The 22,583-nt window shown below is 46.6% G+C and overlaps 1 protein-coding gene across 4 annotated transcripts in view; it reads left to right on the forward strand.

Moving 5' to 3' along the window:
• The first annotated feature begins 1,826 nt into the window (after positions 1 to 1,826).
• Positions 1,827 to 22,583, forward strand: part of trmt2b (tRNA methyltransferase 2 homolog B) — a 37,497-nt gene continuing 16,740 nt past the window's right edge. Inside the window, exons 1-7 of one of the 4 annotated variants that reach the window (XM_038775428.1) lie at positions 1,828 to 1,887; positions 5,792 to 6,025; positions 10,877 to 10,931; positions 13,279 to 13,386; positions 15,000 to 15,099; positions 20,495 to 20,565; positions 21,665 to 21,811. In XM_038775428.1, coding sequence (XP_038631356.1) covers positions 5,796 to 6,025; positions 10,877 to 10,931; positions 13,279 to 13,386; positions 15,000 to 15,099; positions 20,495 to 20,565; positions 21,665 to 21,811 — 711 coding nt within the window. In that variant the 5' untranslated portion in view covers positions 1,828 to 1,887; positions 5,792 to 5,795. Of the gene's footprint in view, positions 1,888 to 5,791; positions 6,026 to 10,876; positions 10,932 to 13,278; positions 13,387 to 14,999; positions 15,100 to 20,494; positions 20,566 to 21,664; positions 21,812 to 22,583 lie in introns of all 4 variants that reach the window. The other 3 variants (XM_038775431.1, XM_038775429.1, XM_038775432.1) reach the window with 3 other exon arrangements.

Genomic DNA, 22,583 nt, shown 5'->3' on the forward strand with positions numbered 1-22,583 from the left:
TGTAAATACTGAAGAAACGTACTTGTTCAAGACCTCTCCTATCTCTTCAGACTCCATACACAATCTCCCGCTACTGTCCTTGATCAGACCTACCCTCGCTCTAGTCATTCTCATAATTCTCACATATGTGTAAAATGCCTTGGGGTTTTCCTTGATCCTACCCGCCACAGATTTTTCATGCCCTCTCTTATCTCTCTTATCCCCTTCTTCAGTTCCCTCCTGGCTATCTTGTATCCCTCCAGCGCCCTGTCTGAACCTTGTTTCCTCAGCCTTACATAAGTCTCCTTCTTCCTCTTAACAAGACATTCAACCTCTCTTGTCAACCATGGTTCCCTCACTCGACCATCTCTTCCCTGCCTGACAGGGACATACATATCAAAGACAAGCAGTACCTGTTCCTTGAACAAGTTCCACATTTCACTTGTGTCCTTCCCTGACAGCCTATGTTCCCAACTTATGCACTTCAATTCTTGTCTGACAGCATTGTATTTACCCTTCCCCCAATTGTAAACCTTGCCCTGTTGCATGCACCTATCCCTCTCCATTACTAAAGTGAAAGTCACAGAATTGTGGTCACTACCTCCAAAATGCTCCCCCACTAACAAATCTATCACCTGCCCTGGTTCATTACCAAGTACCAAATCCATTATGGCCTCCCCTCTGGTCGGACAATCTACATACTGTGTTAGAAAACCTTCCTGGACACACTGCCCAAACACCACCCCATCCAAACTATTTGATCTAAAGAGTTTCCACTCAATGTTTGGGAAGTTGAAGTCACCCATGACTACTACCCAGTGACTTCTGCACCTTTCCAAAATCTGTTTTCCAATCTGTTCCTCCACATCTCTGCTGCTATTGGGGGGCCTATAGAAAACTCCCAAAAAAGGTCCTTTCCTATTTATGACTTCAACCCATACTACCTCAGTCGGCAGATCCTCCTGAAACTGCCTTTCTGCAGCTGTTCTACTATCTCTAATTTACAATGCCACCCCCTCCCCCCCTCATTTACCATCCTCCTTAATCTTGCTGAAACATCTATAACCAGTGACCTCCAACAACCATTTCTGCCCCTCTTCTATCCAAGTTTCTGTGATGGCCACCACATCGTAGTCCCAAGTACTGATCCATGCCTTAAGTTCACCCAGGGAGAAGTGTCCTCGAAGAATTATGTCCCTCCAATGGGGAGGTTCTTTCCAACCACCTACAAGATGCACTGCAGGAACTCACCAGAGTTCCTTAGTCCACCCTTCCACACCCATAACCACGACCATCTCAAAGGACAAGGGCATTAGATACCTGGGAAAACCACCACCTGGAAGTTCCTCTCCAACCACTCATCATCCTGACTTGGAAATATATCACCGTTCCTTTACTGTCAGTGGGTCAAAATCCTGGAATTCCGTCCCTATCGGCTGTGTGGGTGTACCTTCACCTCATGGACTGCCGCAGTTTGAGAAGGCAGCTCGCTACCACCGTCTGAAGGGAAAGTATCGATGGAGAATAACTGCTGGCCTAGCCAGTGAAACCTTCCTCCCAGGAATGAATTAAAATCAGTTACCGACAGTGGTCTAAGGTTTGGTTTAGGCACATACTGAGTAGTGCCATCGTTTCTGAAAATAAACATTTACTCATTTTTTTCGCATTATTCAAATGTTCATCCAGTTATACTTTCTTTCTTCCTATACACTTGGAGGGAGGTGATTCCGGTGGAGTTCAATCAGAGGGGTGATTTCAGGGTCCATGGAGGGAGCTGCCACCCAGAGGGCCCTGCGCGCCGGAAAGCTGTCAACCGCAGAGCGAAACAATCCCACAATGCAGCGGGTGGCGCCTGCGCGGCTTCTCCAGATGGTGGGACTGAAGGCGGAGTAGGTTCAGAGAAGAGAGGTGAGAGTCAGGAGGGGTGGGAGGTGAGAGTCAGGAGGGGTGGGAGGTGAGAGTCAGGAGGGGTGGGAGGTGAGAGTATTGGTGGGGGGATAGGAGGGAAGAGCATTTGGGGGGGGGGATAGGAGGGAAGAGCATTTGGGGGGGGGGTAGGAGGGAAGAGCATTGGGGGGGGGGATAGGAGGGAAGAGTATGGGGGGGATAGGAGGGAAGAGTATGGGGGGGGGATAGGAGGGAAGAGTATGGGGGGGGATAGGAGGGAAGAGTATGGGATGGGGGGATAGGAGGGAAGAGTATGGGGGGGTAGGAGGGAAGAGTATGGGGGGGGTAGGAGGGAAGAGTATGGGGGGTAGGAGGGAAGAGTATGGGGGGGTAGGAGGGAAGAGTATGGGGGGATAGGAGGGAAGTGTATTGGGGGGGGGTAGGAGGGAAGAGTATTGGGGGATAGGAGGGAAGAGTATTGGGGGTAGGAGGGAAGAGTATTGGGGGGTAGGAGGGAAGAGTATTGGGGGGGATAGGAGGGAAGTGTATGGGGTGGGATAGGAGGGAAGAGTATGGGGGATAGGAGGGAAGAGTATGGGGTGGGATAGGAGGAAAGAGTATGGGGGGTAGGAGGGAAGAGTATGGGGTGGGATAGGAGGGAAGAGTATGGGGGGGATAGGAGGGAAGAGTATGGGGGGGTAGGAGGGAAGAGTATGGGGGGTAGGAGGGAAGAGTATGGGGGGGTAGGAGGGAAGAGTATGGGGGGATAGGAGGGAAGTGTATTGGGGGGGTAGGAGGGAAGAGTATTGGGGGATAGGAGGGAAGAGTATTGGGGGTAGGAGGGAAGAGTATTGGGGGGTAGGAGGGAAGAGTATTGGGGGGGATAGGAGGGAAGTGTATGGGGTGGGATAGGAGGGAAGAGTATGGGGGATAGGAGGGAAGAGTATGGGGTGGGATAGGAGGGAAGAGTATGGGGGGTAGGAGGGAAGAGTATGGGGTGGGATAGGAGGGAAGAGTATGGGGGGTAGGAGGGAAGAGTATTGAGGGGTAGGAGGGAAGAGTATTAGGGGGAATAGGAGGGAAGAGTATTGGGGGGGGGGGGAATAGGATGGAAGAGTATTGGGGGAGGGGGTAGGAGGGAAGAGTATTGGGGGAGGGGGTAGGAGGAAAGAGTATTCGGGGGTAGGAGGGAAGAGTATTGGGGGGTAGGAGGGAAGAGTATTGGGGGGATAGGAGGAAGAGTATTGGTGGGGGGGATAGGAGGGAAGAGTATTGGGGATAGGAGGGAAGAGTATTTTGGGGGGATAGAGGGGAAGAGTATTGGGGAGGGGGTAGGAGGGAAGAGTATTGGGGGAGGGGGTAGGAGGAAAGAGTATTGGGGGAGGGGGTAGGAGGAAAGAGTATTGGGGGGGTAGGAGGGAAGAGTATTGGGGGGGTAGGAGGGAAGAGTATTGGGGAGGGGGTAGGAGGAAAGAGTTTTGGGGGGGATAGGAGGGAAGAGTATTGGGGGGGTAGGAGGGAAGAGTATTGGGGATAGGAGGGAAGAGTATTTTGGGGGGATAGAGGGGAAGAGTATTGGGGGGATAGGAGGGAAGAGTTGGGGGATAGAAGAGAAGAGTATTGGGGACAGGAGGGAAGAGTATGGGGGATAGGAGGGAGGAGTTGGGGGGGTTGGAGGGGGGAGTTGGGGGGGTTGGAGGGAGGAGTTGGGGGGATAGGAGGGAGGAGTTGGGGGGATAGGAGGGAGGAGTTGGGGGGAGAGGAGGGAGGAGTTGGGGGGAGAGGAGGGAGGAGTTGGGGGGAGAGGAGGGAGGAGTTGGGGGGAGAGGAGGGAGGAGTTGGGGGGAGAGGAGGGAGGAGTTGGGGGGAGAGGAGGGAGGAGTTGGGGGGAGAGGAGGGAGGAGTGGTGGGGGAATAAGAGGGAGGAGTGGTGGGGGAATAAGAGGGAGGAGTGGTGGGGAATAAGAGGGAGGAGTGGTGGGGGAATAAGAGGGAGGAGTGGTGGGGGAATAAGAGGGAGGAGTGGTGGGGGAATAAGAGGGAGGAGTGGTGGGGGAATAAGAGGGAGGAGTGGTGGGGGAATAAGAGGGAGGAGTGGTGGGGGAATAAGAGGGAGGAGTGGTGGGGGAATAAGAGGGAGGAGTGGTGGGGAAAAAGAGGGAGGAGTGGTGGGGAAAAAGAGGGAGGAGTGGTGGGGGAATAAGAGGGAGGAGTGTGGGGGGGAATAAGAGGGAGGAGTGGGGGGGAATAAGAGGGAGGAGTGGGGGGGAATAAGAGGGAGGAGTGGGGGGGAATAAGGGAGGAGTGGGGGGGAATAAGAGGGAGGAGTGGGGGGGAATAAGAGGGAGGAGTGGGGGGGGAATAAGAGGGAGGAGTGGGGGGGGGGAATAAGAGGGAGGAGTGGGGTGGGAATAAGATGGAGGAGTGGGGGGGAATAAGAGGGAGGAGTGGGGGGGAATAAGAGGGAGGAGTGGGGGGGGGAATAAGAGGGAGGAGTGGGGGGGGAATAAGAGGGAGGAGTGGGGGGGGAATAAGAGGGAGGAGTGGGGGGGGAATAAGAGGGAGGAGTGGGGGGGGGAATAAGAGGGAGGAGTGGGGGGGAATAAGAGGGAGGAGTGGGGGGAATAAGAGGGAGGCGTGGGGGGGAATAAGAGGGAGGAGTGGGGGGGAATAAGAGGGAGGAGGAGAGGGCGTGGATGGGAGAGATGTTGGGGGGGAAAGAGGGGTGGGGGGAAGAGGAGAGAGGAGTGTTGGGGGGAAGAGGAGAGAGGAGTGTTGGGGGGAAGAGGAGAGAGGAGTGTTGGGGGGAAGAGGAGAGAGGAGAGTTGGGGGAAGAGGAGAGTTGGAGGGATAGGAGGGAGGAGAATTGGGGGGGATAGGAGGGAGGATTGCGGAGGGGAAGGAAATAGGAGGGAGGATTGCGGAGGGCGAGGAGTAGGAGGGAGGATTGCGGAGGAGGGGGAATGGGAGGGAGTGGAGGAAAAGTGTTCTGTTCATTAAGCTAAAAGTTTCAGTTGACAATGTGGGCCCAAAGTCCAGGTCACGATCGTGCTTGTAAGCTGCAGGAGCCAGAATACGATAATTCAGGAAATGATGTTTGGATGACACCAAGCTTGTGTTTAGGCAGTGGGTTGACTATGGGAGAAAAGAACCTGTGCCAAATTTTATGCATTATCATAAAGTGTGTCACGTTCTTATTCTGTAATGCTGAAATGTAGAAAACAACAGCAAATATTGAATTTTCCCCTTCGCCTGATGTTGATACCTAGCTGGCCACATGGATGCATAAGCCTTTAATATTGCATGTTTGTAAAAATAAAAGGAAACTCTGAATGTTTGTGAAAGCTCAGTGATACGCAAGTTGTGAATGATCGCTAAGCCAGCAATCCCCCACCACTGAAATGAACCAATTTAACTCCAACCAAAATTTAAGACTGGGGTTTTCCTGCTACTGTCCTCACTGTTGGCTGAGTATACTCACTTAGCCATTCAGAAGTGCAAGGATTGATTCTGATTGTGTAGCGAAGTAGCTTAATAATTTGGGAATGTTCGATCAAGGAAACTTTCTTCTGATATATAAAGGGGAGGCATATTGGTTAGCACTGCTGTCTCACAGGGACCTGGGTTCAATCCGGCCTTGAGTGACTGTCTATGTGGAGTTTGCACTTTCTCCCCGTGTCTGCGTGCGTTTCCTCCCACAGTTCAAAGATGTGCAGGTTAGGTGCATTGGCCATGCTAAATTGTCCCATTGTGTTCAGAGATGTGCAGGTTAGGTCACGGCGATGAAGTGGGCAGGGAAGTCAACCTGGATAGGGTGTTCTTTCAGAGGGTCGGTGCAGAATTGATGGGCCGAATGGCCTCCTCCTGCACTGTCGGGATTCTATGACCCTTCTGTCTCATTGATCATCTGTCTCTTCCTCGATAGGGTTATGTCAGCTGCTTCTCTAAGTCGCCTGTTAGGGATTGGACCCCAGCTGATCAGTCGCCAGCTCTTTTGTTTCCACACCTCCCAGAGATGCTGTACAAATGTGACCTTTGGACAAAGCCTTGGCCCAACCACTGCAGCAAAACAGGAAAATGTGAGGAAGCACCCGCCAAAAATACGAAAATCTGGCAAAACTGCAAAGTTTCCCAGCACTAACGTAACATGGGAAGAAAGGTGATGCTCTTTACCTATTTCTAATTTAAAAACTTAATATTTTCGTCTCTCAGGTCATGTCCTCCCCTCCTTCATCCCTCCTCGTTGTTGGGTCGTTGTCATCTGCCCTCTCTGGTGCGGCCTTTTTTATGCTGACAGGATTGATTTGCCCCGCGTCTTGATGGGAATGTAAAAAGCACCTCCTTAAGATGATTCACCCAGGATTGGAAATTCCTTTTTGGAATCTCATCACCACCTGATTTTTATTTTCCCCAAGAGTTTTGGAGTCAGCGTTAACAGGACTTTAGATTCCAGATTTATTCATTGAATTTAAATTCCACCAGCTGCGGTAGTGGAATTTGATCTGATAGTCTCCAGCCATTAGCCTGGGCCTCTTGATTATTGACATTGCTACTGTGTCACTGTCGGGTGGATGTACCTTTAAGAAATGCGTGTTTATCGAATAGGTGCAGTGATGTCAGTGTGTGGGTGGAGCTGGGCTGTCTGTCGTTTACTTTTGTTTTGAGCTGAAAAGCTGCTTTATGGCTCAAAGGCAGGGACGCTACCCACTAAGGTACAAGACCTTAAAAAGGACGGAAAGGCCTTGGGGTATCTAGTAAAGTGAGGGAATTCCGACGAGCTTCTTAAAAGTCTTTTTATTCAGCAGCAACATCATTACCGGTACACCTCACCGGGTCGTCTTTCCTTTCTGATAGACCCTACAGTGGCGACCATTTATGCCAGTTCTGGGTAGGCCACCTCACCCACAGCAGGGGAGCACACCGTTCCAATGAGCATGGGGAAACGAGCTTGATGAGTCCCGTGTAGGTTATTTCAGGGTGTGACATTTTGCCAATTGCAACAAACCCCTATGGCTTTGATGTTATCAGCGTCATGCCCTGACCATCTTAACTAACTGGCTGTTGCTCAAACAGAAGATGTAACAGCTGGGCTCAGGAAGATAACTCGGTGCAAACCGCTTCACAACAGCTGAACATATTGAGCTGCTTGCGACAGCGGAGGAGGACCTTGAAGCCTGCATCCTCAGATTAGAAGTCTGAGACTCCCATTGTTCGGCTGGTAGGGAGCCACACCACATCAGCTGTGTTTATCAGGAAAGTGTGCTCAATGGTGTGAACAATGGCCTCTTGGTAAACAATGAAACACTTGCTTAATTTAATCGCCAGGGAACACACAAAGTATTTTAACCGTAGCAAAAGAAACAAAGCTTGGTCTAGCCTTCATTATCTGCAGTGAAACACGTACGGTGTTCAACTGTACATCTGATTCACTCCAGTTGCGTAGAATTTTGATGGACCAAAGGTCCTCTTAATCATTTCATGATGTGGAGATACCGGCGTTGGACTGGGGTGAGCACAGTAAGAAGACTTACAACACCAGGTTTGTTAAAGTCCAACAGGTTTGTTTCATATCACTAGCTTTCGGAGCACTCCTACTTTCTCGGGTGAATGAAGAGGTAGGTTCCAGAAACATATATACAGACAATGTCAAAGATACAAGACAGTGCTTTGAATGCGAGCATTTGCAGGTAATTAAGTCTTTACAGATCCAGAGAGAGGGGTAATCCCAGGTTAAAGAGGTGTGCATTGTCTCAAGTCAGGACAGTTGGTAGGATTTCACAAACCCAGGCTAGATGATGGGGGGTGATCCCAGGTTAAAGAGGTGTGCATTGTCTCAAGTCAGGACAGTTGGTAGGATTTCACAAGCCCAGGCTAGATGGTGGGGGGTGAATGTAATGCGACATGAATCCAAGGTCCCGGTTGAGGCCGTACTCGTGTGCGGAACTTGGCTTTAAGTTTCTGTTCGGCGATTCTGCGTTGTCGCGTGTCCTGAAGGCCGCCTTGGAGAACGCTTGCCCGGAGATCAGAGGCTGAATGCCCTTGACTGCCGAAGTGTTCCCCAACTGGAAAGGAACATTCCTGCTTGGCGATTGTCGCGCGATGTGCATTCATCAATTGTCGTAGCGTCTGCATGGTCTCGCCAATGTACCACGCTTCGGGACATCCTTTCCTGCAGCGTATGAGGTAGACAACGTTGGCTGAGTCGCACGAGTATGTACCATGTACGTGGTGGGTAGTGTTCTCACGTGTAATGGTGGTGCCCATGTCGATGATCTGGCACGTCTTGCAGAGATTGCCATGGCATGGTTGTGTGGTGTCGTGGTCGCTGTTCTGAAGGCTGCGTAGTTTGCTGCAAATAATGGTTTGTTTGAGGTTGCGCGGTTGTTTGAAGGCAAGTGGTGGGGGTTTGGGGATGACCTTGGCAAGATGTTCATCTTCATCGATGACGTGTCTGGAACCTGCCTCTTCATTCACCTGAGGAAGGAGCAGTGCTCCGAAAGCTAGTGATTTGAAACAAACCTGTTGGACTTTAATCTGGTATTTTCAGACTTCTTACTGTTAATCATTTCAATTAGACGAAATTCCAGGGCATCGAGCCTCTTTCCATTTAATTATTAGTCAGAAATCCATTGGACTGGATTTCCCATCTTCTCATTCTCCCCATTGTATCACAATCCTCCTAACAATGTAACATTGCCTATTAACTCCTTAAATTTATCATTCATTTGTAATCCTCAGCTGTAAATACATTCCACAGCTAAGTATCACTGAGATCCTAAATAGATTTCTTTCAGACAATAATGTTTTGGGACGCAGTCCGGTTGCTTTGCGACCTGTGTAGCAGCCGTGTGGTGTGGATGGTGAGAACTTGACTGAGTAAATGGAGCGAAGTACTGCAAGAAAGGGTTATAAGATCAATAGAACAAATGGCCCAATATGTGGACTGTCAGTTTGAGCCTAAAGAGGATCAGAGTAAAGGTGTAAAGATTATGTGCGAAAACTTGGAGAAAAAGTGGTGACAGAAGAGGGAGGTATGGAAATGAATCAGCGGAATAGCTCTGGATGGATTAATCGGAAGAAGTGCCGTGGAGTTTTATGTGATAGAAAAGCATTACTGAAAGGGAGAATCTATGAGAGTGCTATGAGACCTCCTCGCTATATAGTGCAGAAACTTGGGCAACATCGAGAAGAGAGGAACAATGACTGGATACTGATGAGATCTGGATCCTGAGATGGATGTGTGGAGTTTCAAGAAAGGATGAAATTAGGAACCAGCACATCAAACAGTCAGGGAAGATTGTGGGAACATCGAACAGAGTAGTTGAGAAGTGATTTTGTAGCGAGAGGGGGAAAATGTGGTGAGACGCCTGATGAACATGGGACAGTCGGGAAGAAGGAGAAAAAGGTGAGATGGCGAGAGACTTGAACGCAGCGATTATTGGAAGAGGAGTGGGTGACACAGGAGGAGATGGAAAAAGGTGATCAACCAGAATTGTGGTGACCCCAAGTAAAATAGGAGAAGCAGAAAGAAGTGTAAGTTAAGAGGACAGGGAATTGTATCTATTGTTCCCAAAGCTCTCCACCACAGAACATGTTCTCATGTCTGGGTCTATTGTTGAATAATTGATCGAGATTAATGAACTTATTTTATTATTTTTTGTTCTATAAATTTGGACTACCCAATTCTTTTATTTTCAATTAAGGGGCAATTTAGGATGGCCAATTCACTTACCCTGCACATCTTTGGGTTGTGGGGGTAAGGCCCACGCAGACACGGAGAGAATGTGTAAACTCCACAGTGACCCAGGGCTGGAATCGTACCCAGGCCCTCGGGGCCATGAGACAGCTAAGCTACCCACTGCGCCACCTTGCCGCCCTATTGATCGAGATTAATGAGTAAACAACTCCATTGTCATTGAACTATGCAGCTACCAATATGGTAGAACACCAAATTTGTTTATGCCTAGCAATTCCTATTTAGCAGAATCGCAGAAAGATGTAATGGTATCTGTGTGAAAGTGATTCTACTGAGCAATAAATTACTGCCATAAGACAGCAGTAAATGGTGCACATTCACAGGATTGCATAGAATCATAGAATTTACAGTGCAGAAGGAGGCCATTCGGCCCATCGAGTCTGCACCAGCCTTTACAAAGCGCACCCTACTGAAGCCCACGTATCTACCCTATCCCCGTAACCCCCACTTAACATTTTCTGGATACTAAGGGCAATTTAACATGGCAATCTATCTAACCTGCACATCTTTGGACTGTGGAAGGAAACCAGAGCACCCGTTAGAAACCCACGCAGACACAGGGAGAATGTGCAGACTCCGCACAGACAGTGACCCAGCTGGGAATCGAACCTGGGACCCTGGAGCTGTGAAGCGACTGTGCTAACCACTGTGCTACTGTGCTGCATGAATGAGGCAGTTACTTAAATTTAATCTTAATTTGTAATTCCCTCTATGAAATGAAATGAAAATCGCTTATTGTCACAAGTAGGCTTCAATGAAGTTACTGTGAAAAGCCCCTAGTCACCACATTCCGGCGCCTGTTCGGGGAGGCTGGTACGGGAATTGAACCGTGCTGCTGGCCTGCTTTGGTCTGCTTTAAAAGCCCAGTGTGCTAAACCAGCCCCTCTAGACGTGATTGTGCTTTTCATTTGGGTGCTGTTGGGAGTTATTCTGAAGATAACTAGCTTCCCAGTGTGTTGGGTTGTTGTACTGTCTTCTATGCAGATTATTTGTTTTTTTTTGCCCAAAAGACTTTTGGATGTAATGGCAACTAAACTCGCCAGGTGGGAAATTGACTGGATTGTGTGGGAAACTGAATTTGCACTTAGCCCAGTATTGTTGTCTGGTCGCTTCAGTGGACCAAACAACCGCATGGGGTGTAAAGCCAGCTTTATACGAGATCCTGTCCGGTTTCTGATGAGCAGCCGAGGTTCGAATTGACCCTGTTTTGGCCTTTCCTTTTCTTTCTCACTACCTTTACTCTTTCTGTCTCAGGCTGGCTGATGCCGTGACCCCACTCTGGCGAATGAACTATGAGGAGCAGCTGCAGGTTTGTGAAGGGGCTGAAACGTCCACATAATCACATTTGTAAGATCGGTACCGGTAAGGCCACCAATGTTGAATTAGCAGGCTGAAAATTGTACCAGATCCTGAAGAATGTCAGCTATCCCTCTGACACCTACTCCTTGCAACAATCTCCCTTCATGTGACTGGCAAATTTGCACATCTTCCATTTAATGGTACATGCAGGGAAGGTAGAAGATCACAGTCCACTTGCTCAAGACTGTAAAATTTAGTACAGTTTTATTTTATATCATTAAATTATTTCAATGCAAACCGATAATGCTCATGTGCACAGCCATTGCAGAATCTCTTCACCACCTGGCTGGGACCTTCCCTGATATTAGAATCATAGAAAGGCCATAAACACAAGACCTTTCGTATCTGTGCTGGGTCTCTCTCAGAGCAACTTGGCTTGTCTCGCTCCCCTGCCATTTCCCCGAAGGTCGACAAATATATTTTCTTCAGATAAAGATTGAATTCTGTTTTGAAAGCTATGATTTAATGGGTCTCCACCACACTCAGGCCAGTGCATTCCAGATTACTCACAATGTAAAATGGATTTTCCCCATGCCATGGTCCTTTTACCGTTCAGCTTAAATCTATGTCCTATCATTCTCCACCATTCTGCCAATGGGGACAGCTTCACCCTACCGACTCAACCCAGATCCATCGTGATTTTGAACACCTCTACCAAATCTCTTAACCTGTTCTAAGGAGAACAGCCTCACATTTGTCAACCTGACCATGTAACTGAAATGCCTCTTCCTGGAACCATTCCTATAAATCTTTTCTGCTTTTCTCCCGTATTCTCGTTCTTCCTGCTGGGAGGTACCACTTCACACGTTTCTGAATGAAATTTCATCTGCCCCGTACTGCCCGTTGCACCAGCCTGCATGTGTCCTCTTGAAGTCTATCGCTATCATAGAACATAGAACATACAGTGCAGAAGGAGGCCATTTAGCCCATCGAGTCTGCACCGATCCACTTAAGCTCTCACTTCCATCCTATCCCAATAACCCCTCCTAACCTTTTTGGACACTAAGGGCAATTTATCATGGCCAATCCACCCTAACCTGCACGTCTTTGGACTGTGGGAGGAAACCGGAGCACCCGGAGAAAACCCACGCAGACACGTGCAGACTCCGCACAGACAGTGACCCAGTGGGGAATCGAACCTGGGACCCTGCCGCTGTGAAGCCACAGTGCTATCCACTTGTGGTGCCCACGCAGTTCTGAGATTTGTGTCATCCCCAAATTTAGACTTGTGTCCTGAACATCCAAATCTTGCTGTGGGCCACCTTTTAACTATAGGATAAAAAAACTGAACAGATTGGGACGTTTTTATCTTAAAAAGAGAAGGCTAGGGGGATGACTTGAATGTCTTTAAAATATTGAAAGGGCCTAATAGTGCTGAGATGGAAAAGATTTTTCCATCTCCAGGTAAGACTAAAACTAGAGGCTATCAATATAATGCAGTTACTAATAAAACCTTTAGGAAATTCAGGAGAAATCTCTTTACCTCCTTACAAATGTAAGAATTTGCAACCACGTGGTATAGTTAAGATGAGTAGCATTGATGCATTCAAGGGAAAGCTATAAAGGTACACTTGCTGTGTAGGTTTCTAGAAGAATGGTGCATCCAATGTGCCATTCGCAGGATTTTGAGTAGACCTTGATGTTGCCATTGCTTCAGGTCGAATTACTCCGCCAGGAGGCTTTGGCCACCTCTGAGAACAAGATCAAATGGAGCATTGACTGCCTAGTAGGGGACCTCACATATAGTTTGATAATGCACTGAAATTAGTCCTTTTTTAAAAATAGAATTCATAGTGCAGAAAGAGGCCATTGGGTCTGCGCCGACCCTCTGAAAGAGCACCCTACCTAGCCCCATTCCCCCACCCTATCCCTGTAACCCCATCTAACCTTTTGGCACTAAGGGGTAATTTAGTATGGCCAATCCACCTAACATGCACATCTTTGGACTGTAGAAGGAAACCGGAGCAGCTGGAGGAAACCCACGCAGATATGGGTAGAACATTCAAATTACACACACAGACAACCAAGGTCGGAATTGATCCCTGGCACTGTGAGGCAGCAGTGCTAGGCGCTGTGATGCAGCAGTGCTAACCACTGTGCCACCTGCTCTGTTTATACCGTTTAGAGGTTTGGCTACTGTCTTTGATTCTATTGTATTCATTGGAATTGAAAGAGTCTCAACTCCAATCTGGTCATGTGATTTTGCAATGTGGCTGCCATGTTTCTTCGAACTTCTATAGACTGTCCTGAGTGCTTGAAAGTTACTGTATCAACATGAGCATTCTCCTTCCTTCTAGGTTAAATATGAAGCTCAGAAGAGGACCCTCCAGCTTCTCAATACCAGAATCACCAATTGCTCTGGGACTGATGGCCTCTGTTGCCCTCTGCATTCAACTCTCCCCTCGGTCAGTATCCAGCAGCTTGGACAGAGCTGGAGATGAGAGAGGGTTTTCCTTCGGCTGCCATGCCATAAGAGGGCATTAGTAAGCATAGACTTCCAGTGGATTGGTCCATGATCATGATGGGCAAAATACTGGAGTCACTTGCCTTTGCCTTGCGCAATATGGCTGACCAGGAAACACTCCCACTCTTACTGCCTGCCATCAGTCATATTGGAAGGATTGACAGGCTGGTTGTCAACCTGATTGGCCACATTATGAACACACCTTCCTTGGCCATCAAGTCCTGAAGTAGACGTGAGTAAGGATGCTAACACTGCACCACAAAACTCCCTATATTTCTTTCACAAGGAATGGAATGTACCTAATATATTTTAAAGGGATGTTTGATAGTATTTGAAGATTGCAGAATAAGACATGCCAAGGCCTTTCGCCTTCCACTCATCAAGACGTTACTCCAAAATACCAATATAAGGGGGAAACAAAATTTATCCTGTCAAGAAGAGAGTGTGTTGACTGGTTGGCAAGTGGGCTCTGACTGGTAGAGGTGTTGCCATGGAGAATGCACCAGTTGATGGTGACTGGCAGGTAACTGCCAAGTATTGTTTAAAATTTAAACCGGTTAGCTTAAGCAATAAATGGGTTTGTTTATTCTACTTTTTGTCCAATGATCCTAGAGCCTACAAACTGTTCCCCAGAAGAGTCACTGCTTTGCTGCAGAGAAAGCAAAAATACTTTTGGGTGACTTGTTAGTTCTCATTGCTCCTTGTGGAGGGGCTGTTAGTCTCTTCTCAACTGGCCCTGTGCCACAGCTAGATAAGAGATCAAAGCCAATGAGCAACTCTTTGAAGTGGAGTCACTGTGCTGGAGGGGCACGAGGATGCCAATTTGTACACCGCAGTCTCACAGACAAGAGTTGGTTGAGAGAAATATTGGCTAGGATAATTATTCCAGCTCCATTGTGAATAGTGAGTGTGATTTTTTTTGTTTTAATGGCCACCTGAATGGGTTTGACATCTCATGCATGATATGGTGCTGTAAGCAATGCGGCACTCCCTCAGGATTGCACTGAAATTCAGCCTAGACAATTTGTTCAAGCTTGGGTGGGGCTTAAGAGCAAATGGGAGAGATGTGAATGCAGGGAATTTTAACCTCATAGTTGTAGTGGAAGCAGCCTGCACCCGGATAATGGGATTCCAACCTCGCATCTCTACAAGTAAAACAAGGGTATAAAGTCCTCTTTCTAAATGTACAGGCATGGTGACTTTCTAGCAGCAAGCTATGAGAATAGCCACAAAGTCTAAAATGTCTACAGTTCACAGATTGAAAACACAATTCCTCATACCAATCAGTTGTGTTTGTAGTGGATTATTACAGAAGCTGTACATATATATGAGTGAACAGGAAATTAAAAGTGTTATCAGGAATGATCTTTGGGAGCTAGGCATTGGAGGGATAGTCTTTAATCAATAAAATAGCCCATCCATGTGTTTTATACTCCTGTTTTACGGTAGTTTTGAATGCTTGGATACTCACCATTGTGAAAGTGGTGACTGCTGCAGGTAGAAATCTCCTGGGCACCTGAATTCTGTCCACTGAGCCAACCTTCCTCTTTGCAGCCGGTTACTGTTGGATATCGCAACAAGTCAACTTTCTCCGTGAACAGAGGGCCTGATGGCAATCCCAAAACTGTTGGGCATTACATTGGAACTGGTAAAGGTGAGCAGTGATTGGGCTGTGCTGTGTTTGGCAGTTTTATTACCTTTTGACTGTGAATGTGCTCGAAGTTACGTTACGTATATAATTTAGTGCATTATTGCCTTGACACCTCAGTGCTTAAAGCTAATGGCTGGTGCAGTACTGAGTTTTATATATATATATATATACCAGGATGGCCAATTTTGGATCCAATTCGCCACTTCCCTTGTTCCCTTATTTTTCTGACCAGTTGGCCTTATAGGACCTTGTTAAATGCCTTACTAAAATCTATGTAGACCACACCACTGCACTATCCTCACAAATCTTCCTTGTTACTCAAAAAAAATCAATTCAGTTAGTAAGACGGGTCTTCCCCTTAACTAATCCATGCTGATTATCCCTGATTAATCCTTGCCTTTATCCTGGCACTCGGTATTGATTCTAGTTGTTTGTCCACCACTGAAGTCAGACTGATTGGCTTAGAATTATTTGAAATACCCTTTGCAACATTTTTAACCAACAGTGCAATGTTCGCAGAACTTCTATACTCTAGTATGTTGACTATATCTTGTCTTCGAGGTGAAGATGACTTATCATCTGTTTCATACGGTTCTGGTGAGTAGAGCTGCTAAGGCCGATCTGCACCTGGATAGTTATACTGCGAATAAGATAGGATAGCCCAGATGATTGCATTTTGGATGAGTTGTTAGCTTGGAATTTCCTTTCTTTGAATTCCTCCCCCCCCACTCTCACATCTGATATGCACTTGCTTTTGAAGGAGGCTGCTTTTTATTATTTGGTTGCGGCAGGTGCAGTGATCCTGGCTGAGCTTCTTCCAGGACACGGAAGTCAATATCAAAACTCCTAAGTAAAGCCTTCAGAGTGTCCTTGTAGCATTTCCTTTGACCATCATGCGAGTGCACCCCAGACTCAAACTCTCCGTAGAAAATGTATTTTGGTAAGCGAGTGATGGCATTCTGGCCACACGACCAGCCTTAATCAGTTGAGTGTCTCAATATAGAACTAGAGCCCGAGGGCACAGCTTTCATTTATTAATGTTAATTTTGCCCTGGATTATTGTTTCTGAAAATTTTCCCTGTCACTGATGTTAAACTGGGTGGCCTTATAATCGCTGGTGTTATTCCACTCCTCATTTTTAAACAGTGTTTAATATTTTCAAAACTACAGTCCTCTTGACACCACCCCCATATCCAAAAAGAGCTAGAAGATTGTGGTCAGGGTCTCTGCAATTTCCACTCTCCCCTCATGAACCTGGACCAGGTGACCTTTTCTACATTGTGTACTGCCAGTCTTTTAAATGCTTCTAGTTTCATCTGATCCAATATCGCCACTGCCTGCAGTCCGGCAAAGGTGGAACTAAGTGCTCATTTACTTCCTGAGCCATGTCCTCTGCTTCCACAAGAAAACCTTTGGGTTTATTTACAGAGATACAGGGCTATAGTGAGAAAGCAGATCAGTTAGGTAGTTTAGATAGATAAAGAGCTTTGTGGCGAGAGTAAATTTTGGAGATCTGAAGGGATTTCTAATTAATACATTTTATCAATAATTTAGAGAAAGGGAGTATACAATGATCTGTTTGAGAATGGGACATTGATGTGCTCCTGCCCACAGTAGTCACTCTGCTAATGGAGTTAGTTCCCTGGCAGGAAGCTGTCAGATCCACAGCTCATTCTCAGTAGTTTCATGATGGAGGTAGGAAAGGATTGCCATTCATTTCACTTTTTTGTTTTTAAAATATCGCTATTATGCCCCTCTCCCTGCCCAACAAACTCGCAGACATTTTATATCGGCTGAGCGAGTGGGCAGAGACCTACATAACCAGACTTGTAAGAGTTTGAATACTTGTTCACCAGTTTATTTTCTCTTTTTCGCCTCTTGACTGACCTCTGCTGTGCTTCCCCGAAAACGAGAGCACAAATGGGGAACAGTGTGAATGCCCACACCAGACAGACCACTCCCATGTTGAACTGAAATAGCGCTGCATCGCATTTTCTCCACACTGTTTAGCTGATTCTCAGCGCAATGTATAAATGCCACTTGAGAACGGGATTGGGTTGAGCTGGGATGCCTTCGACGTTCAAATGGTCCACTGACATTCTTTAACTTGTAGGGAGAGATAACTAGACCCATAGAATCTACCGAAGCTTGGAGCCTTCAGGAGAAGGTGGCAGCGGAGATGAGCTGATTGCGAATGTGATCACAGTCAATCCATGGGACATGTGGTTTCACAGTCATGGGGCTTGATTCCTTTTGGCCCACTATTGTAATATGTTTGTGCTTGAGGAAAACTAAAAAAGAAGAAATGGTTGCTGACTCACGCAGTTTAATTAGATAAATGTTTTAGTTTATGCATAGTATTACGGCACAGAAGGATCCAGTTTGGCCCACCTATCTCTGCCACCTCTGCAGAGAATCCAGTCAGTCCCATTCCCCTGTACTAATGTCCTTTAGGAAAGGAAATCTGCCATCCTTATCTGGTCTGGCCTGTGATTCCAGACCCACAGCAATGTGGTTGACTCTTAACTACACTCTGAAATGGCCTAGCAAGCTTCTCAGTTCATTAGGGATGGATGATGAATGTTGGCCCAGCCAGCGACACCCACACCCCATGAACGATTTTTAAAAAATCTCCCTGCAAGTTTATTCCATATCTAATCCCTTTTTGAAAATGTTCATCATCTCTACTCCCACCACCCTCATGATGCAGCAGGTTCCAGTCATTACCATTTGGTGCTCAAAAAAAGATACACACAAACATATTATTTAGGAGCAGCTATAGGCCATTCAGCCCCTCGAGCCATTCCACCATCCAATAAGTTAATGGAAGATTTGATTGTGGCCTCGGCTCCACTTTCCTGCCTATCCTCCAATTCTCTTTTACTCTCTTGTTAGTCAATAATCTATGTACCACTGTCTTAAAAATATTCAACCACTCTACCTCCACCACTCTCCAAGGAAGAGAGAGTTCCATGGACTCATGACACTCTCTAAGCAAAACAAATCTAATTTGCGTGTTAAATGGGAGACCCCTTATTTTTAAACTGGTCCCTAGTTCTAGTCCCTCTCATAAAGGGAAACATCCTTTCACCTTCCATTTTGTCAAGTCCCCTCAGGATCTTGTATGTTTCAATTAGATTACCGTGGATATAGTCTAACCTGTTCAACCTTCCTCATAAGAATATCCTCTCATCAGAATCAGTCAAATGCTCTTTCTTGGTTCTTCATATCTCCTCTGCAACTCTTGGCCAAAAATCTGTGTCCTCTAGTCCTTGTACCATTATCCACTGGGAAAAGATTTTCTTTGCCTTCTTTATCTACACCTATCATAATCTTGTGCATCTCGATCAGATCTCCCTTGCTCCAATGAGACAAACCTAGCTTCTCCAGTCTATTCTTTTAGCTAAATTCCCTCACATCCTTTATAAAGCGTAGCAACCAGAATAGGAGATAGTACAGTAGTTGTGATCAAGGCAGAACTTCAAAAAGATTCAGAATAACTTTCTTGAGGGGCTGGTTTAGCACACTGGGCTAAACAACTGACTTTTAATGCAGAACAAGGCAGTAGCGCGGGTTCAATTCCGGTACCAGCCTCCCTGAACAGGCGCCGGAATGTGGCGGCTAGGGGCTTTCCACAGTAACCTCATTGAAGCCTACTTGTGACAATAAGTTTATTATTACTTTGGTACTCAATTCCTATATTTATGATCCCATATGCTTTGCTAACTTCTGTCTCCAATATGTCCTGCTGCCTCCACATACCTATACACACAAGCCTGCAGATTACTCTGTCTCTGCTCATTCTTTAGAATTCTTACATTAAGGCCTGAAGTTTCATGCAGAGGTGTCATGGATACTCAGTAACAGGCTGTAGTCCATGATCAGGTTGATGAGGAACTCCATGCTTCGCCTCAGCTTCTTCATGAAGAGCTTTTTTTGTTCCCTGTTCATGTAGATTGTCTGACCCATGTCCAGGAAGTCCATGTCCTTCAGATTCGGCAACTCCTTCACCTTTCCCAAATTCGGTTGTCCTGGCCTCCGAAGGTTTTGTGGGGCGAGGCTGATGTGAGGACGCTTCTAAACTGCACGTCCCAGGTTCATGGAAGATAGTTGCCCATATAAATCAGCATTTGCCTCCACTATGTGAAGTTGGTGAGGTTGTCTGAAACTTGAGGTGTGCAAATTAATTACCTGGTAAGAACAGGTCTGAACCTTGTGGATTCATTTGGGTGGCCAGGGTACCCTTTTGGAGAGGTAAGGCTTTTTGTATATGGCCCCAACATCTTTAGGTAAGGTACCCTTTGGGATAAATTAGATGCCCTTTTGAGATTGTCAAAAGTAGACATGATTGTGTGTAAAGTGCATAAACGCATTGAAACTGTTAAAGCTGTCGAGCAATTTCATTGGGCTAGGCTTTAAGTGTGGAATTCTTTTTAAAAAGTGCTTCAAATTTCATTTTGTGGTGGTAAAAACCTGAGAGCTATCATGATGCGAATTGTGCTGCATGACTGGTTTTACAATCTGACATTATCATAGAGCGGTGCCTGTAAATTGAATAGTTTGATTGACAGTGCCACGTGATTGCAGAATAGAAATCCTTGTTTCCTGAGAGATTAGTTGAAGTGGTTTCAATTCACTGAATTTTTTTGTCAATGAGAATATTTTCTTTTACACAGCAACAACATCAGTGGACAGGCACTATGGTTGATGAGGTTTGACCATGGTGGCTGCTAAGTGAATTAGTTTGGGGAAATAAGGGGAAAGGGTGTTGGTTGGGGGAAATGAGTTGGCATTGGGTGTAAAAAGAGCCATGGGGATGTGGGGGGCACTGGTTAGTATAGTGGGTATGAGGATCCTTGGGGTTGGGCAGAGGAAATGGATGGGATAGGGGCTATGAGGGGACATGCGAATTGGATAGAGGGGCATGATGTGGCGTAGGGGGTATGAGGATTTTTGGGGTGATACGGATTGGCATGGATGGGGGATGTGAGGGCTGTATTTCATTTAAAAAACATCTGCAATTAAGTACCAGAGCACAGACGCAAGCCTGCTGCGCAGCCAAGCTCTGGACTTCGACCGCCTCGCACTCATTCTGTGGGGTTTCTAAACCCATTTCTGTAACCTTTTGCAGCCTTACAGCCTTCCAAGTTTTCTGCATTGCTACAATTCTAATCTCTTGCACATCCCTGATTTCCTTTGCTTCACCATTGGCGGCTCTAAATCTCATACTTTCAACCTCTTATTTATCCTTTAAGAGATTTTGGTCATCTGATTTCACATCTCCATATGTAGCCCAGGGTCAGATTTTGTCTGATAATTGTGTGAAGTGTCTTGGAATGTTTTACTATGTTAAAGACGCTAAATAAATGCAAGTCGTTATTTTTATTCTTCCCTGTAGGGAGAAATATTGTTTGTACCCATTCCGATCACCTGGTGAACATGCCTGAGAAACACAAGCAAGTAGCCAGAGTAAGTTAAGTTCGTATGGAAACTCTGGTTTCCTTGATCGGAAAACCACTACTGAGAAGAATTTCTAAACTTAGAACTGGTCATTTCTCATTGGCAGCAGAAGTTTCCGGCATAGTGGCAATGCCATGGGCAGCACAGTGGATAGCATCTCTGCTGCACAGTGCCAGGGACCCGGGTTCGATTCCGGGCTTGGGCAGAGTTTTCGTGTTCTCCCCGTGTCTGTATGGTCTTCCTCCGGGTGCTCTGGTTTCCTCCCACAGCCCAAAGATGTGCAGGTTAGGTGGATTGGCCATGATCAATGCGCGCCAGGTAGCGGGAAGAGTGCTCTTTCAGATGGTCAGGGCAGACTCAATGGGTCGAATGGCCTCCTGCACTGTAGGGAATCTATGGATCTTATGGTCATTGGGCGAATAATCCAGAGGCCCAGGCCTCTGAACATGGGTTTAAATCTCACCATGACAGCTTTTAGAATTTAAATTCAATTGATGAATAAAAATTTCAAATTTAAAAGCTAGACTCAGTAATGATAACCATGAATCTATCAGTAATAGTAAAAACCCAGATGTCTTTTAGAGAAGGGAATCTGCTGACCTTGCCCACAGTATTGTGATTATCTCTGAAATGGACTTGCAAGCCATTCAGTTGTGCCACATCGCTACAAACATAAAAGAAGGTGGCTCGCCATCACCTTAAGGGAAATTAGTGATGCCCACTTCCCATGAAAGGATTTTTTAAAAAAATCAGTTCAATAGCCAAGCCAAATCAGAAGGATCTTCTCTCCAGTCCCTTCGCTGCCATCTTCGGTAAAACCCCTCAGTTGTTCCCCTCACGGTGACTACAGCCAGTGTGGCAGCGTAATTCACTAATTTGCTACCAAATGCCTCTTGATCGGAAATGAAAGTACAGATGTCACGGGGATGCCTAATGCAATCAAAGGTTTCAGTGAGGTTTACTGACACATGAGTTCAGCCTTGACACCAGAGATCACTGCACCTGGGAAACTGTGAGCCAACAAGGAGGTGACTCCTTCAGGAAGAGGGGAAGGTTAGGGAGGCTTTGCTGTTTTAATATCTTTGTACTCTTTTGCCCCACCCAATAGGATTATGAGCAGTTTATCCGGCATTCTCCACTGGACCCCTGCATCTTGTTTCATGAAGGAGGGCACTGGAGGGAAATCACAGTCCGCACCAACAGGAAGGGGGATACTATGGCCATTGTCTACTTCCATCCTCAGGACCTGGGGAAGGTACTGCTCAGCCATGTTTGTTTTTGTTCAGAGAGCAAGACCGGTTGAGTTGGTGGAATCATGCATGTCACACATTACAGACTCTCTCATGCAGCGGAATGAAATTTCTCAGGTGTAGTTTTGCACCATCGGATACACTTGTAGGAGATCATCTTCTAACACCCTGTGGCTACCAGAGCCAACTTTCCATTCCTTCTCTTAAGAGAGACTTAAGAAAATAAAAGTAGACTTTGCATTATATAGCACCTTTTATCACAAGCTATCTTAAAATCCTCTACAACCAGCCAAGAACATTTTGAAGGATGACATGGTAGCACAGTGGTTAGCACTGTTGCTTCCCAGCTCCAGGGTCCCAGTTTGATTCCCGGTTTAGGTCACTGTCTGTGCGGAGTCTGCACGTTCTCCCCGTGTCTGTGTGGGTTTCCTCCGGGTGCTCCGGTTTCCTCCCACCGTCCAAAGATGTGCAGGTTAGGTGGCTTGGCCAAGCTAAATTGCCCTTGGTGTCCAGGGGGGTTGGGTGGGGTTACTGGGTTGCGGGGATAGGATGGAGGTATGGGCTTGGGTCGGGTGCTCTTTCCAAGGGCCGATGCAGACTCGATGGGCCGAATGTAGATTCTATGATTCTACAAAGTGTAGCCATTTGTTTTTGCTGGAAACTCAGCAGCTGTTTTGGACGGATTATAACAGCAATGTGCTCTTCTTATGAAGTTGGTTGGGGGATAAATGCCAGGCAGGTAAAGAGGAAAATTTTCTTTGAATAGTGCAGGAGATC

Source organism: Scyliorhinus canicula, chromosome 17 (assembly GCF_902713615.1).
Source record: "Scyliorhinus canicula chromosome 17, sScyCan1.1, whole genome shotgun sequence".
Taxonomy (NCBI): domain Eukaryota; kingdom Metazoa; phylum Chordata; class Chondrichthyes; order Carcharhiniformes; family Scyliorhinidae; genus Scyliorhinus; species Scyliorhinus canicula.